This window comes from Ornithodoros turicata, chromosome 2 (assembly GCF_037126465.1).
Source record: "Ornithodoros turicata isolate Travis chromosome 2, ASM3712646v1, whole genome shotgun sequence".
In the NCBI taxonomy this organism is placed as follows: domain Eukaryota; kingdom Metazoa; phylum Arthropoda; class Arachnida; order Ixodida; family Argasidae; genus Ornithodoros; species Ornithodoros turicata.
Window position 1 is genome coordinate 14,057,257 of NC_088202.1, and position 15,470 is coordinate 14,072,726.

General features: G+C 48.1%; 2 protein-coding genes across 3 annotated transcripts; one reads left to right on the top strand and one right to left on the bottom strand.

Annotated features, from left to right (window-relative positions):
- The first annotated feature begins 263 nt into the window (after positions 1-263).
- Positions 264-7,456, top strand: LOC135383126 (galactoside alpha-(1,2)-fucosyltransferase 2-like). Of its 2 annotated transcripts, XM_064612734.1 has the most exons (4): positions 264-369; positions 454-531; positions 4,656-4,801; positions 5,438-7,456. In XM_064612734.1, exons 3-4 carry the CDS (start codon positions 4,723-4,725, stop codon positions 6,364-6,366), a joined length of 1,008 nt encoding a protein of 335 aa, XP_064468804.1. In that variant the 5' UTR covers positions 264-369; positions 454-531; positions 4,656-4,722; the 3' UTR covers positions 6,367-7,456. The 2 variants fall into 2 exon arrangements, with proteins under 2 accessions (XP_064468804.1, XP_064468803.1); XM_064612733.1 differs by lacking the exons at positions 264-369; positions 454-531 and having other exon boundaries at positions 4,501-4,801.
- A 5,086-nt stretch (positions 7,457-12,542) lies between these two features.
- Positions 12,543-14,638, bottom strand: LOC135384329 (galactoside alpha-(1,2)-fucosyltransferase 2-like). Its single transcript, XM_064613535.1, has 2 exons — positions 14,023-14,638; positions 12,543-12,652 (listed from the first exon to the last, which is right to left on the bottom strand). Exons 1-2 carry the CDS (start codon positions 14,636-14,638, stop codon positions 12,543-12,545), a joined length of 726 nt encoding a protein of 241 aa, XP_064469605.1.
- Between the last annotated feature and the right edge of the window lie 832 nt (positions 14,639-15,470).

Sequence of the window (15,470 nt, forward strand, 5' to 3'; positions counted from 1 at the left end):
TCTTTGCCTCCATTCTAGAAGTCTTCTGATGCCGAGATGTCTTTGCTTTTCCAGTATGCTTTGTTTCTTTCTCATGGTCGTGTGCTAGTTTTCTTTATGATTTTTTTTTAGGCTAGGTGGAGAGAGGCCCGCTATACAAAGGGAAGATAGCTCTACGGTATCCATCCATCCACCCCATACATAACAGTATAGAACCGGCTAACATCACATTTCTGAGCTCGGACTGGACTATTACCTCCACCGTTTATTGCATTGTTGACATAGAGTGCTCGCTGTCTGCTGAAAGTCCACGACAGGAGTCAGCCGTCAGTGTTGGGGCGTCGGACGGGCTTCAACTATGCCCAAGTGAAGCTGCGTTATTGCAGAAAAGTACGAGCTTTAGCTATAATTTCACAGATCGTAGCGATCACTTTGCTTATTGGTTGTTGCTTGTTCACATTTAACCGGACAAAGGAACACAACCAGGGTCGCTCGGAAAGCTGCCGCCGCCACCACCACCACACAGAACGAAAAGAGGAAAAGAAACGAAAGGTAAGAAAGATGAAGACCTGTAGAGAATACGAAAGTATTTAGTATTTAAGTATTTATCTCCGATCTCATTTCAAATAGTATTTCTCATTTCGTAAGCGGTGGAGGGAGGCAACTGGGAGCTGGTCCCCGGACTGGACTTGGGCCCCTTGATATAACGCGGTCCACCCCCGTGTAGGCCCCTGCCGTCTTTGAACGCGCTGTCTATCAAACGGTCGTCGGGGCAGTATCGCCTGCGATGCTGTCTCCGGGAACATTTTTTCCCAAAAATAAGATGCTCAATACCCGGTACAAACCCGTATTTAAAATAGAGTACACAAAACTCAAAACTGAAAGTACTTTGAGTAGGATACTAAATACCCTTAGAACCCTGGGGATTCACCTGGCAATATGAATAGGAACAAGTGTGCCGGATACGGCTAGATGAGTTTTGAGCACTGAATAGCAAATACTGGAAAAGTTTAAATATACTTGTCGCAAAAAAGGTATTGAGTAGAGTACCAAAATACCAGAAAACGTAGATAAAATACTGAATTTTGAGTAACTAAGCCACCATTCCTTTCAGTGTACTTCGTGATGCGCATTGTACCCGAAAATTCAACGTAAATTAAAGAACCAAGAGCCCGGGTGTCTTTAATACTTCAAGTACAGTAAGAAGTACCCCGTGCAAATGTACTTCACGTAAAGTACAAAGTACACGGTGGGTGCTATAAGAGGTCAGTCACATTTTCGCGCGTGACGCCATAACTACTTGACAGACAGACTTCTGCTACCACACAGTGAATAATTTATGTCAGAGAAATCTACCAAAAAATCCTGGTTACCAGTCACTGCGTAACAAAATGCTGCCAACAAAATGCTGCTAACAACTGCCACGCAAACTTTAGTCTTCATCTATTTCCAGTCCGGTGGATGAAGGCGAAGCTTTGCGTGACAACCGCAATGTTTTCGTAGGTTTCTCTGGTATTCTTTACTCTGAGGCAGAAGAAATCTATGCGTCAAGGAGGTATAGCTACCTGCACGAAAATGTGAATGACCTTTTAGGCCTCCCACCCTGTAATTCATGTACTCATCAAGTACATTGCCAAATTAATTGGTATCACTTTGCATTTCACTGCTTGGTAGCTATGACTTGCTCTTTTAGCAAAACTCTAGCCGACATTCTTGGCAAGTGTTATGGAGGTTAGGGCCAGCCCTATTCGTTAAGTGCTTAGCTATAAATATGAACTAAATCAGATAATATAATGCGAAGTCATACGCACGGGACAGACAGACGGGAGACAGACACAACAGGGCAAACGTTGAACCATCAGCCCTTTATTACAAATGGGCAGAAAAAAAGGGAACAACACAGAATCAACAGCGCCTCCTCCCCCCCAACTTCCTCAACACTCCGAAGATAACACATCCTAACAGCCAAACCGCACACCTTTGACGATAAACATTTTTCATTTATTTCTTTTCTGTGAAAACATGGCAGTAGACGTGCTGACACACTCGTTACCTAACTTAGATATATCTGATAAGACCGGACTTGTGCGTAACGCGTTGTAATTGCGTTACTTGTAATCAATTACTTTTCTGAGTAATTTTTCGAGTAATCAGTTACTTTACTGTCAAAGTAATTTTTCCAGTAATCAATTACTTTTCTGAGTATTCATTACTCAGTAATTCATTACTTTGCCGGCAGATATTAGCTCATCTTTTAGATGTTCTGCCCCAAGTCAAGCACCTGGTGCCGTCAGCCTTTGTTGGGCTGTTGTTCTACTATAGCAAGCGGAGGTCATTGTAATGACGTTCTGGAATTTCAGGGTCTCTCTCTCTAATCTCTTCCTACACCAGTGTGATACCTGAAGATTTGGAGGTTTATTGAGTCATGGAGAAGTTCCACGCAATGCTCTTTCACAATCGAGTCAACATCTTCCCTTGCGATAAATATAGTGGACATACAGATCTCCTTATCCTAGGCGTTTTTGTTATTGTTATCTCAGCTGTTCCGCTGTTGAACCTTTCTTTGTCTGTTCTTTTTTTTTTCTGAGGCACACACAGACGGTTATAATTTGCGTGAATGCAGAGTAACGACTGGAGTAACGCGTTACTTTTTTACTCGTTACTCAATTATATTTGGAGTTGAGTAATTGGTAACGGTAATCAATTACTTTTCCCGCAGAAGTAACGGTAACGGTAATCAATTACTTTCGTTGGGTAACGGGCACAAGTCTGATCTCCACCACCTGCCTGTAATGGCGATCTTCTGAACTGCGCCAATGTTTTGTCGAACCAAACAGGGCGAACACCCACAAACCCGGACATGCACGGCCAGCTGCGAATCCTGAGCAAAGTTGTTATTATTCTACCGGAGATGATCGTTTATACAACGGCACGTCTCACCTGTGTAAGCTCTTCCACAGGAAAGAGGGACCGAGTGCACCAAACCCGTGCCGCCTTTTTCAATTTCCCACCACTCGTTAGCTCGTAACGACCGTAACGACGATGAAGCGATTAAGCGATCTTATAGATTTGTTGAAAATGGAAGGCGCGAGCCTTTTTTTGTGACTCTTCTGCCAAACAAAAACGAGAACAAAAATGTTTTTTTTTTAAATTCCGTGTTAGCGCCGCGAAGCAACTGTGACTATGAGCGGTGCACAGACGTGGATAGATGGAGAGAGGACAGCAAGAAGGAGTGGGGGATAGGGGGTTAGTGTACGGCCTGGGTCGACTTCATGGGGAACTCTGCCTATATTCGTCTGGAAAGTCTTCGGAAAAGCCAGAGAAAACCTCAGACAGCACAGCCGGTAACATGATTCGAACCCGTGTCACCTCCCAGTCTCGGCGTGGAAAGCAATCATCCTAACCACTATGCCACGGGAGATCGTAAAAATGGGTTTGATAGCTTGTTACTCATCGTGCTGACAATAAGCGTCTCAGGTATATACTTTTCTGTTCCTCGTGGCACTCTGAGGTGTGGTAAATGAATCGATGGCATAGCGATCACGTAGGCGGTCGTTGTTTCCCAACAAGTGTGAACTGTGTCCAAGTAGTAACTACGTACTGAGAACGCCAGTGCATGGGGTTGCGCCTGTGCCACCATATGTTCTTCTTGACAAGTTTAGCACCGTCCTTGTGAGACACTTGGTACAGGTGTTGGGGGTCAACCGTATTCTTTGTACAAACCCATGGTGTCGTACGTATCGCCGTTACAAGTAACGCCGCTACAGTAATCGATACCTTGTATACGATACCGATATCTCACCCTTTCTTGACCGACCACATTTTTTCACTGTTATTCATTGTCAATAGTCCGCCTAGCCCTCGACAAGAAGCCCGTGGACACGCCTACGTGCTAGGTAACCGGAATACCAAATGCATGTTCACTGTTTTCCTTACAAACTGGAGGAAATAACCGCGCTGTGTTAAACAGAAGAGTTGAGGTCAACGAACAGAGGTCAAGTCTTTGACAGTGCGCTCTGGATTCCACTGCTAAGCTGCCGTGTTGCACTGAGTCACTCTCAGATATACTGTGGTATTGTTAGCTCCGGATAGGATTCCTTGGTCATTGGTGGACTCCACGGTATGTGTCGGCCAGACACTAACGTAATTGTCACACTGGCCTCTGTCAGCTTCAGGAGAGACCACGGCCTACGAGCACGGCAGAAGACGACTTCGAGAGCCAGCTACTGATAAAAGTCAAGCATAAAGTGTCAGAGCTACATATGGTATTTCTATGTTGCATATCATCTTCGTATTTCAAACAAAAGTATCGCGCAACGTATCGCGTTACTTTCTTTCGTAACGGTAGCGGTACTCCGTTACTTAAAAAAAGAAGTATCAATGTCGGTATTTCGATACTTTTACTCGAGTAACGAGTATCGGTATCGCGATACCATATTTCGGTAACCGGTACAACACTGGAAACACACAGAGCATCGAGATTCATTCAGATTCGAGAGATTATCATCATAGAGATTCGATCAGACATTAATGATGTATGTGCGTCAGATGACTTTGTGCGAGCTAGCCAGTGTTCAGTGTAAGCGTCCAGTCAGACGTTGCTGAGCGCAGTTTTCAGTGCAGCCTTTGCGTAAAATTCTTCCTCAAATACGTCTCTTTTAGATGCCATCTCGCAGGCTTTGGCTGCTATATCTGCTAACCGTCGGAATCATCATTTACTTGGCTTACAACCTAGCTACACAAATGCTCGACCTGCATGGTTTTGATCCTTACGAGGACATCCCATGGGCACCAGGACTAGGCAACGCCACAGTAGCCAAAGGTACGGAACTGGATTGGGATTTGAATATCACTGGGCTCGATGCATGGAGTTAAGAGAAGCACAGTTGTCCATAGGGCACCTGCTTTGCCACTCTCAGGCTCATGGTAGTCTCCATAGCTTCCTAGCGATATCGTAAGACGCCGATATGGGGTAACACCATACCGTACTTCAATGATATAGAAAGAGATAGAAAATGACGTCACGGAGCAGATAGCATTGCTTTCCCGAAAAGGGGACGACATCCCGTGTGATTCCCAGGGTTGAATGGGAAAGACCATTAACGCGAAATGGATACAGTTGCATTTTTTTACATGGGGGCTACTAGGCTAGGCTCCGTAGCGCCATAAAAATCAACCTCGATACGCTCCTGGCCATTAATGACGGCTTTTATAAAAATGTAAGGCAAGACGAGCCCTATGCCCATGAGAGATTATGAATACCATGATGAGGAAAGCTACATGACTGACGCTCATGATTGTCTCATCTCATGTTTACTTCGTACTTTCAGAAAAGTTTGAAATGAAAGCCAAATGAATCAAAATGCTGCCTCCAGGGATTATCCTATTAGCCAATCATGTTGAACTCATACTAGCTAGACAATATAGCCCTTCATACAACGCTGCATCCTCTCTACAGGTGCTTGGACAACACACACCGGAGGGAGATTGGGAAACCAGATGGGTGGATATGCTGCCCTCTACGCGTTGGTTAAAGTGAACCAACGGCAGGCTTACGTCCATCCTGACATGCACATAGTCCTAACCAGATACTTCCGCATCACACTCCCCGTCATTGGTCGGAAAGCACTTCAGACGATGAACTGGACATCTTACACGCTAGAAGACAGAATGAACGAGGATTATGCTCATATTCAAGACCTGTATGTCTGGTTCCAAGGCTTCCCCTGCTCCTGGACTTTCTACCACAGCATTCGCGAAGAAATTGTTAAGGAGTTCACATTCCACGAACACATCAGAGACAAGGCTTGGAAGACACTGCAAGGGCTAAGAGGAAATAGAACTGAGCCTACATTTGTCGGTATTCACGTCAGGCGCGGCGACTACGTCCGCTTCATTCATGAACGGTACAGAGGTGTCGTAGCAGACAAGACTTACTTCCAGAGAGCCACTGGTTATTTTAGATCGCGTTACAAGGAATTGATATTCGTTGTGGTCAGCAACGATATCGCGTGGTGCAAAGAAAACATCGACGCTTCGTTGGGTGACATCTACTTCCCCGGAGACGGGGACGAAAAATTTCCTGGCGACGATTTGGCTCTGCTCGTCCAATGTAACCACACCATCATGACACTCGGGACGTTCGGCTACTGGGCAGGCTATTTAGCCGGTGGGGAAGTCGTCTACTTGGCTAACTTCACGCTCCCTGATTCACCAATGTTGAATTTCTTTTTTCCACCTGCCGCGTATCTACCAGAGTGGGTCGGTATTGAGGCTGACCTCTCCCCGGTTCTAAGGCGGAATGCGGGGGTCGACAGTAATAGTAATATTTTGAGTATTTTTACATGTATTATAATAGTAGGCCTGATGTTAGTTGAATTCGTTTAAAGCGTAAGCAACGTTGGGAATCACGGACCAAACGAGTGTCCATTTTGGGTGGTCAGAATAGCCACGCCGTCGCGGGAACGCGGGTGGTGTTCCATTGAGTGAAAGGGACTTGGAAGCTACGTTTGGAAACCGTTGCATGTGGACTGCGACTAGGGAATGTCGGACACGTCTTGCGTGTAAAGCAGAGATCCCCGTGCCCGGACGGGATGAAAGCGGCGAACGCAGGAAACAGGAGCACCCTTCCCCAGGTAGAAGACAAGTGAAAGTGTTTTGTACGGGAAGCCAGCGCCACTGTTCCGCAATCCAAGAAGCGTCGACGGCTTCTAACCTTTGTGAAGGTACGTGTTTTGCCTAAGTGGGGAATCAAGAAGTTTGTGCAGGGTGCTGCACGCGTGGTTGAAGGGTTTCAACAAGTGCTGTGTGTAGTGTTGCGACTCAGGGAACCACGCGGTTGTGTCGCCACGTACAGCTCAGACTAGCCCTATACTCCAAGGCACCGTCGTCCAGACGCCGTGAATTCGCACGAGCGACATTCCCCCAGGAGCGGAAGATGCGAAAAGCGTCATAGCTTTCTGCTGTCACGTGAGCGCGAGCGCTCAACGTCGTGTCTTCACGTACACTGCTAACCGTGGGGAATATCCTGCTACACAGCCACAAGATATTCCGTAGCAGACAACAGGAAAACACGCTGACGGCGTCGTCTGCCACGTGTCGTCTGCTAAACGCGGAGTCCGCCACCCCCGATATTCTGCACCGTGTGAATGCTCAACAAAACATGGGACGGAACTTCCGCTCTGTAAGCAGTGTTTCCGCTTCTTCTTCCACTAGAATATTCCGTGAGGTTGTCGCTCGTGTGAATACGTGGACACACCCTTTATGCCGGGAGGATTATGCCTACGAACAGGGATACGTCGCCCATTCTTCCCGCCTACCGTAGACAGACCTTGGCAGCCGAACCAAAAGAGACGTGGCCTTCTTCCCATGTGATATAGTGGACCGGACCTGACGCACGAACGAGACTGTCATTATGTATAAGTGACATCAGTTTCCGGTCTGTTTGTATAAAATCGCTGGGCTTCATCAGTTCGTTGTCTGTTCCCTTCGCAACCTCGAACATGTAAATAAATCTCTGTTGTTGGAGACGGGCCCCTGCCTGACTACCTCCGCTACGCTACCGTTTGGATCCCGCATTACGAGAACTGGTTGGCAGCACTGGGATGGACTCCGCCGGGCCGTAACTTCTTGCATGGGTGAGTGTTCTGCATTTTCCGCTCAAATTATAGCCAGACTGTGGGTAGTCAGGCACAAATAGGATAGGCGTCTCCGTAGGAAGCGCTAAAGTATTAGCGCGCTACTAAAAAGTCCTAAAAGGGCCTAAAGGGAAATTGACACTCAGGGGAGAATCATGGATATTGACGGGCTACGGGTATTAGATTTGCCACTTTTGCTCGAGGAATTAGCAGGTAGTGTAGGGCAGGTGAAACGGAAGTCCAAGATCATGGAGCTCATTCAGGGAATTTGAGCTGATGGTGAAGAAATCATAGAATGTTGGGAGTTAATCCTGGAAAAGAAATAGCAGGAGGAAAATGGCGAGACGGGAACGCGTCGAAAGGGAAAAGTGAGAGTTAGCATTAATGAAGTTAAAACTGGAGAAGCTGAAACTCGAAAAAGACAGCTCCGCTTCTGACACGGGCCGCAGCAGAGACAATGACAGATTAAAGATCAAAGACCTCCTAGAGGCGCTTTCGGTCAAGAGATCCAACGAGTCAAGAGATCCATCGAGTCAGGAGATCCAACCGGTCACGTGACAGGCGAGTCAAAAGATCCAAAGCGTCAAGAGTTCCAACCCGGTCAAGAGATCCAACGAGTCAAGAGATCCATCGAGTCAAGAGATCCAACGGTGGATATCTTGACCCGTTGGATCTCTTGACGTGGAGAAAATCGGAGAGGATATTGGCCTGTGCCTCGTCAACTTCGAGAGGATTTGAAAAAAAGTTGGCTTCGATCGAGACACATGGTTCCACAACCTTCTTTGATCCCATGCGAGGACGCAGACGTCATTGCCCGACTTAGCAAAGAGGACGCAGGGGACTACGACAAAGCTAAAGCCGCACTCCAGAAAAAAATGTCTTTCTACGGAAGCTTTTCGGCAACGCTTCCGCACAAGCGAGAAAAAGCGGACAAATCGTATCCCGAATTCGCATACAGCCCCAAGGCAAACTTGTTAGAGTGGCTCAAAAGTGCGGAGGTTTTTGGTATAACCACTGTAAAGTTATAGAGTGTGTGGCCCTTGAGCAGTTCTACTGATGAATTCCAGAGGCCAGAAGGCCCCAGAGCTTGCTGAGGAGCATACGTCGCGTCGAAAATCTTCAGGACGTCAATTCTGAAGTGTTCAGTGACGAAATGAAAGGAACGGAGAAAGTGGAATCGGGGAAGCGGTTCCCACGCAGGCGCATTGCGAAAAATCGGGTCAACGAGTGGGGAAGGGAATGGGTTAGGGATATGGGTTAGCCGCCTCAAAACTCGAGAAGAATAAAAAGATTAGTCCAGAAAGCACAAAACACAGGCAGCTGGTATGTTTTGTGTGCAACGAGCCGAGGCATTTTGCAGCTAATTGCCCAAACAAAATTGCGTTTGCTTATGTTATGACATGTCAATGGTAGCGCCCACACTCTTAAAAAAAGGGTGTACTTTAACTCCTTTTTTGCCACATATATAACACCCTTTTGGAGAGTATAATTACGCTCAAAAGGGTGTCTCTTCACTCCCTCAAGGGAGTAGCATAACACCTTTCCCCCTACTGGAGAGTAATATTACTCCCCGGCAGGGAGAAGGTGTTATGCTACTCCCTTGAGGGACTGGGGAGACACCCTTTTGAGCGTAATTGTACTCTCCAAAAGGCTGTTATATATGTGGCAAGGAAAGGAGTTAAAGTACACCCTTTTTTTTAAGAGTGCAGGATGCAAAACTGTTAGAACCGTACGTGCGAAGAATAGTTGCGAACGGCCGGCCATGCCGGGTTCTCCGCGATTCTGCAGCTACAGTGGACATGGTCCATCCGATGGTCCAATCGACTGTGTGGCAGCAGGGATTACACAGGTCGAACTGCCAACATAAGGCAAGCGGCAGAAAGACGCCCCGCGTGCTACATTACAAGTCACATTACAAGTATACCTCTTTTCTAAAAAGTCAGATCAGGTGTTAAGAAAACGAGGACAGTGTTTTTCTAAAGAAATGAACTAGACACGATATCCTTCGAAAACGCGGCGGAGGACAAGATCAAAAGATAATAATAACAAGCATATTTCACCCGGCCTGGTGGCATCGCAAAGTGGAGGAGGATTGGGCGCCGGGAACGACGCAAGTGGGCGGCACGGCTGACGAGGGAAAAGTAGAGCAGAGCTTCCGTCGTGAACAGAGAAATATCGCGACCAAATGATGCAAATCTCCATTGGAATAAAAACAGTGTGTTTTGTCCAGATTCTCGAAAGGAGAAACGTCTCCGAAGTGTAGAAAGAGTGACGTTGGTGTCGGAGTTGATGAGAGACCCTTCGCTTAACGGTTGGCGCAATAGCTTCAGCAATGAACCTCTACCCAAGAAACGTCATCATGACGTTGGTAGACAGACTGAAACCGAAACAAATCGGATGGGGAGGACTGGGTTCCACGAATGGACATTTGTTCGCTGCTTCCTATTGAAAGAAAACCAGGATCGAGAGTCGTGTCTCTTTCAGGGACCATCGTTATGACCGTGGCTTTCGGGCGCGACCTTGTTCACCTTTAACTTCGGCCTTATTCTCCTCCAACTCGACAACAGGGCAGCTTTCACAGCAATCAATAATATGGGGAGCACTCGTTCTATGCGCCTCAACCGCACCGCCCTCGAGCTAAAGTCTTGGTGCCTGGCCAAGGGGCTCGCGGTGCAAGCGCAGCACATTCCTGGAATTTTGAATGTGGTGGCGATTCATGTGTCTCGGTACCGGTTCGACGGCAGCAGCTGGAAGCTACACCCGTCTGTCATCCAACGGATCAACTGCCTTTGGAGGCCAATCAGGGTTGACCTGTTTGCCGATCTATCAAATTACCGGGTTACCAGGCTTATCCAGTTACTATTTCAGTTGGAAACTGGATCCGGGGGTCACAGGAGTGGATGCTTGCAGCCAACATTGGTCAAGCCCGGGTATCTATGGCTTTCCTCCATTCAGCATGGTGAATCGCTGTTTACGGAAGATGTGCGAGTCAAATTGCTCCCTCACACTGGTAGCCCCTATCTGGCCGTCTCAGCCTTGGTTCTACGTCTGGCAGTGTGGAATCTAACCAGCAAAAAGTCACTCGTTCAGGCCTTTTAGGAGCAGCTTCCGGGATCATTGCAGCTTCATGGCGCAGGGGCACAAGGCTTGTGTATGACTCCTGCTGGCTAAAGTGGGATGGCTGAAGCCATGAGCGGGCAGTCAATCCCCTTTCTCCCCCTCTGCCCCAAGTCCTAAATTTCCTCGCCCATCTCCACTCGGACCAGCACCTTGCCTACGGAACAATTAATTGTTGTTGCTCGGCCCTGTCTCAGGCAATTGGAAGCTGTGAGGGTTATCCCCTGGGGGAACGTCCAGCCGTATGCAGGCTACTTCAATCTCGACCCCCCTCGCCCAGATACTCATCTACGAGGGGTGTTCAAGTCAAACCGGGACTTTGTCTCCTGAGTGTACAAATGGCTCGGGCTACTTCTTTTTCGTCATTGTCGCACGTGACAGGCCTCTGCGTTCACCACGTGGTGGTCCAAAGTTTGTGCAAAACAGAAGACATGTGCTGGACAATATGGCCGACGACGAGGTGAGCGCGCACATCGAACAGCGAATTGTTATGAAGTTTCTCGTGAATTAAGGCGTAAAGCCATCTGAAATTCACAGAAGACTACAGGCTCAGTATGTTCACGATACACTTAGCCGCTGCAAAGTGTTTCAGTGGTGCAAATGGTTCCGATATGGCCGTACATCAGTACAGTACGATGTCGGACGGGGCGGCTCAGAACCCAGTGTCAGAGTTCCTGAGAACATCCAACTTGTGGAGCGCCTGATCCTCAAGGACCGACGGGAGCGCCTGATCCTCAAGGACCGACGGATACCATGTCTCGAACTGGCTCGAAAGACGGACCTTTCTGTGGGAACGTTGAACACTATCATTCATGAACATCTCCAGTTTCGGAAAGTTAGTGGCCGTTGGGTCCCGAGTCAGCTCTCCGTGTTTAACCGGCAGAGAAGACTGGAAATCTCCCAAGAGCTAAGGTACCGTTTCGACACTGAAGGACAGCCGTTCCTTGACCGGATCATCCAGTACGATAAAACGTGGGTGCACCATTTCGCTCCTGAGTCTAAACGCGCATCAAAATAGTGGAAGCATTGGGGCTAGCCAACTCCCAAGAAGTTCCGAAGCACCCCCGTCTGCGGGTAAGGTCATAGCCACGGTTTTCTGGGACAAGGCTGGCGTTGTTCATGTTGATTTTGTGCCCAGTGCATCAATAGTGCGTATTACTGCCAGGGTCTTAGGGATGTGCATAAGGCGCTGAAGCAAAAGCGGCCGGGTCTCATCACAAAGGGGTCCTCCTCCGACAGGACAACGCACGCCCGCATACCGCGCATCTCACGACACACACCTTACAGGAACTTGCCTGGGAGTTGCTGCCACATCCCCCTTACAGTCCGGACTACGCCCTCAGCGATTTCCATCTCTTCGGGCCACTGAAGGCCTTCCTTGGGGGCCGCCATTTCAGCTGCGACGACGGGGTCAAGAATGCGGTCCGATCATGGCTGCTACGCGCCGGTAAGGATTTCTACGCTGCTGGCATCCAAGCCCTCGTGAAACGCTGAGACAAGTGCCTTAGTGCAGCTGGAGATTACGTTGAAAAATAAAGGTAATTTCTCGCCTGTAAATTCATTTTACTTTTGCGAAAAACGAAAAGTCCCGGTTTGACAGTACTTGGCCCGTAGAAACAGTGACCACATATACCTCTTCCATGGGACCGAATAACCCCTTCCCCTTCCGCCTCCTCACCGACAAGTTGGCTATGATTCTAGCCCCGTCCACCGGAGGCCGTTCAGCAGACCTACGTGTGTTGTCCTTGAAGGGTATTAAACGCCACTTATTCGGCTGGGAACTGACACTTGAGGGTTTACGGAAGTCAACTAGAGCCTCAGGTGACCGGCCATCAGTCTATGTTCAAGCATCTCCAACAGGAGCCTCTTCTTTGTCCAGTGGTATGTCTTGAATCCTATATTGCGCGGACCCTCGCTCTCTGAGAGGATTGTTCACAGATCCTATTGAGAACACAGAAACCCTTTAGGCCAGCTTTTCGCGATACTATAGCAAATTGACTGCGGTGTGTATTAGGACCAGCAGACATCGACACTTCAGTGTTCAAAGCACATTCCACTGGCTGCGACTTCCAGGGAAAAAAAAAACGACTTCCAGGGCACGGGATGAGGGGGTTTCCTTAAGGTTGGCGACTGGTCGTCAGACACTACGTTCAACCGTTTTTACAGATGTGACTCTTGCTCAAATGCAACCTTTGGGGTGGAAGTGCTGTCGCGGGTGTGCACTAAGCTTTCAACCAGCAGTTGTACACCGTGATAGTATGTGGCGACATCTACACAGGTATAATTACCATTTCTAGCGAATGGTACTAGTTATAGCAGGCATTATACGATGTATAGGGAGATACTTACTATCGGGGTGTGGGCCCACCCCTTTCCAGGATCCCACCCCACTGTTGTTCACGACTGCCATTTATCAATTCGTTATGTTTCTTTTACAGGCAGGGCCACAATCTGCGAATTTTCATCAGGCACCGGTGTCCCGCCTCTCCATCGTTTAAATGCATTCACATGCACACCCTTACATCAGTGTCTCGCGAATCACTATCTCTCCTCCTTCAGCAAGGAAAGACGGAATGCTCTGGTCAAGGTTGATGTATATGGACTGGCGCCATCTGACGTGCTTCGCATAATTTTTTTTGGCTTTGAAATTGACCTCGAACGTGCGATTAAAGGGAAAAAGCAGTTGGAAACTCTGGCAGTGTCGGCCCTTCAGCTCAGACTTCAGGTATGGTGAAGTACCTCGCTAGAGCTGGCAATTTTAGCCGCAAGTAGATAGGGACTTTACAAGGCACTCTTCCGTGCGCCATCTCTCGAGCTTCGCTGTCGAACGGCGAGGAATGACGATGGGGATGCAGTGAGCACTACTAGTGCGGTACACAGTCAGTCCCTACGATATACAGAATTTCACCCTAGAACAGCTTCGAGAAGACTAAATCTTAATTGTGCGCGTCGATCCGCCGTTTCAGGGACATACATTCACTCACCATTATCATACGGGACCTTAGGACACTGAGCGGCCGACCAATCATTGACAACTTATATTAGCACAGATAAATCGAATATTCGTACCCACTACCAGAACACTGGAAACTGCGAAAACGTTCGGATTTAGCACATAAAGTATATTAACTCTTAACGATGATGTCGATTTTTCACATATGCGACACATTCAGCAACTGGAGATTAGCGGGAATGCCTATCCACTGAGGAAGGTGAAAAGCACACGCTTTCGAACGTTTAGAGAGCGGTTCGTGCGGGCGAGTGTAATTGGCCAAGTAGATGGTCTCACCTCCGGCTAAATATCCAGCCCAGAATCCAAACGTTCCTATAGTCATGATGGTATGATTGCACTGAGCGAGGAGTGCCAAGTCCATAGCTGGGGAAACGCGTCTCGTGACGAAGAACACGTCGCCCATAGACGAGTCGATGCTGCTCATACACCATGCGATGCCATCACTGCAGACCACGAACAAGATATGCCTGTATTTCGCACTAAAATAACTCATGGCCGTACGGAAGTAAGCCTTGTCCGCCAGCACTCCTTGGTATTGAGGGCGTTGAATCCCGTAAACGTAGTCTCCACGGCGAACGTGGACACCAACAAATACCAGACGCGACGACGATGGTTGACCGCTGCGGTTGGCCAGGTAGGACAAGGTTCTCCAGGCACTTTCACGCAGCGTGTCGTGAAAGGTGAACTCACGCAGTATTTCTTTCCTGAACTGGTGGAAGAATGTCCAGGAACTGATGGTTTGTGTGCGTGATGTCCAGCGTTCCGTGATGTGTGTATACTCTTCAGACATCCAGCCGTGGAAGTGGTATTCCGTCCATGGTATGGAGGTGACGTTCTTCATGGCGAGGACTGGCAGCGTGATCTTGAAGAAGGGACGGAGACGTTTGTACATGTCGGGATGAACGAATGCCCGATGTCCGTTCAGCTTTGCTAAGGCGTGCAGTACAGCTTATGCTCCCATCTGGTTACCCAGCCGTCCGAGGTTCCTCGCTGTCCAGGCACCTGGATTAATGAGCTGGTTAACATCTCACACAGGCAGGGTATGAAGCGGGTGTTCTCTAAGAGATATCCTCCGCAGCAAGAGAACAAGAGAAGTGTCAAGAGAGGGTGATTTAGAGAGAACAAAAAAACTCACCAGACGGTGACTGCAACTGGTTGTTGTAATGCCCTGCTAGAACAATGAGAGAGTTCATCTCTAAATATATTCGATGTACGTGGCTTTAGTCGCGCGAGACAGCTCTAATCATAAGCAACGCCACAGGCCATGTCCTGGTGGTCTGTCCTCTGGACAGTTTTGTTCACCTGAGGGTTCTTTAAAGGGACAGTTCAGTTCAGTTGACTTTTTCCAACTGCGACACATGCATACATGCTCTGGGGAAAGTTTCAGCTCACAAAATGCCGTGGTTTTCGAGCCTCCGAATAAAACTACTCATCTGAAGACATCCGGTTTCGTTTTCTCCCTCGCATACTCCTTGCTCCAAGAATACTCCATGTACGTCATCCGCCACGTGAGCATGACGTCCCCAATGGACACAGTGGGGCGCAGGACTGCGCCGTTGCTGGGAATGCAGAGAGGTTCTGTTTTTTTTTTTTTTCCTATGAGTGTACTGAACCGCAGGCTGCGTCGTGATACCCGTGTTTACATTGACGCTACTCTGCATAACGTGTTTACTCTACATAGCGTGTGATTGCTACTCAAAAGCATCATAATGGGCAAATGCTAG

Bases quoted from the DNA above. Each gene is read 5' to 3' on its own strand.
- LOC135383126 (XM_064612733.1), top strand. From the start codon at position 4,642: ATGCCATCTCGCAGGCTTTGGCTGCTATATCTGCTAACCGTCGGAATC. The intron at 4,802-5,437 runs GTACGGAACTGG...TCCTCTCTACAG, and splicing joins CAACGCCACAGTAGCCAAAG to GTGCTTGGACAACACACACC.
- LOC135384329 (XM_064613535.1), bottom strand. From the start codon at position 14,638: ATGTACAAACGTCTCCGTCCCTTCTTCAAGATCACGCTGCCAGTCCTC. The intron at 12,653-14,022 runs GTGAGACCATCT...CAATCCTCTCAG, and splicing joins GGCTGGATATTTAGCCGGAG to AGAGCGAGGGTCCGCGCAAT.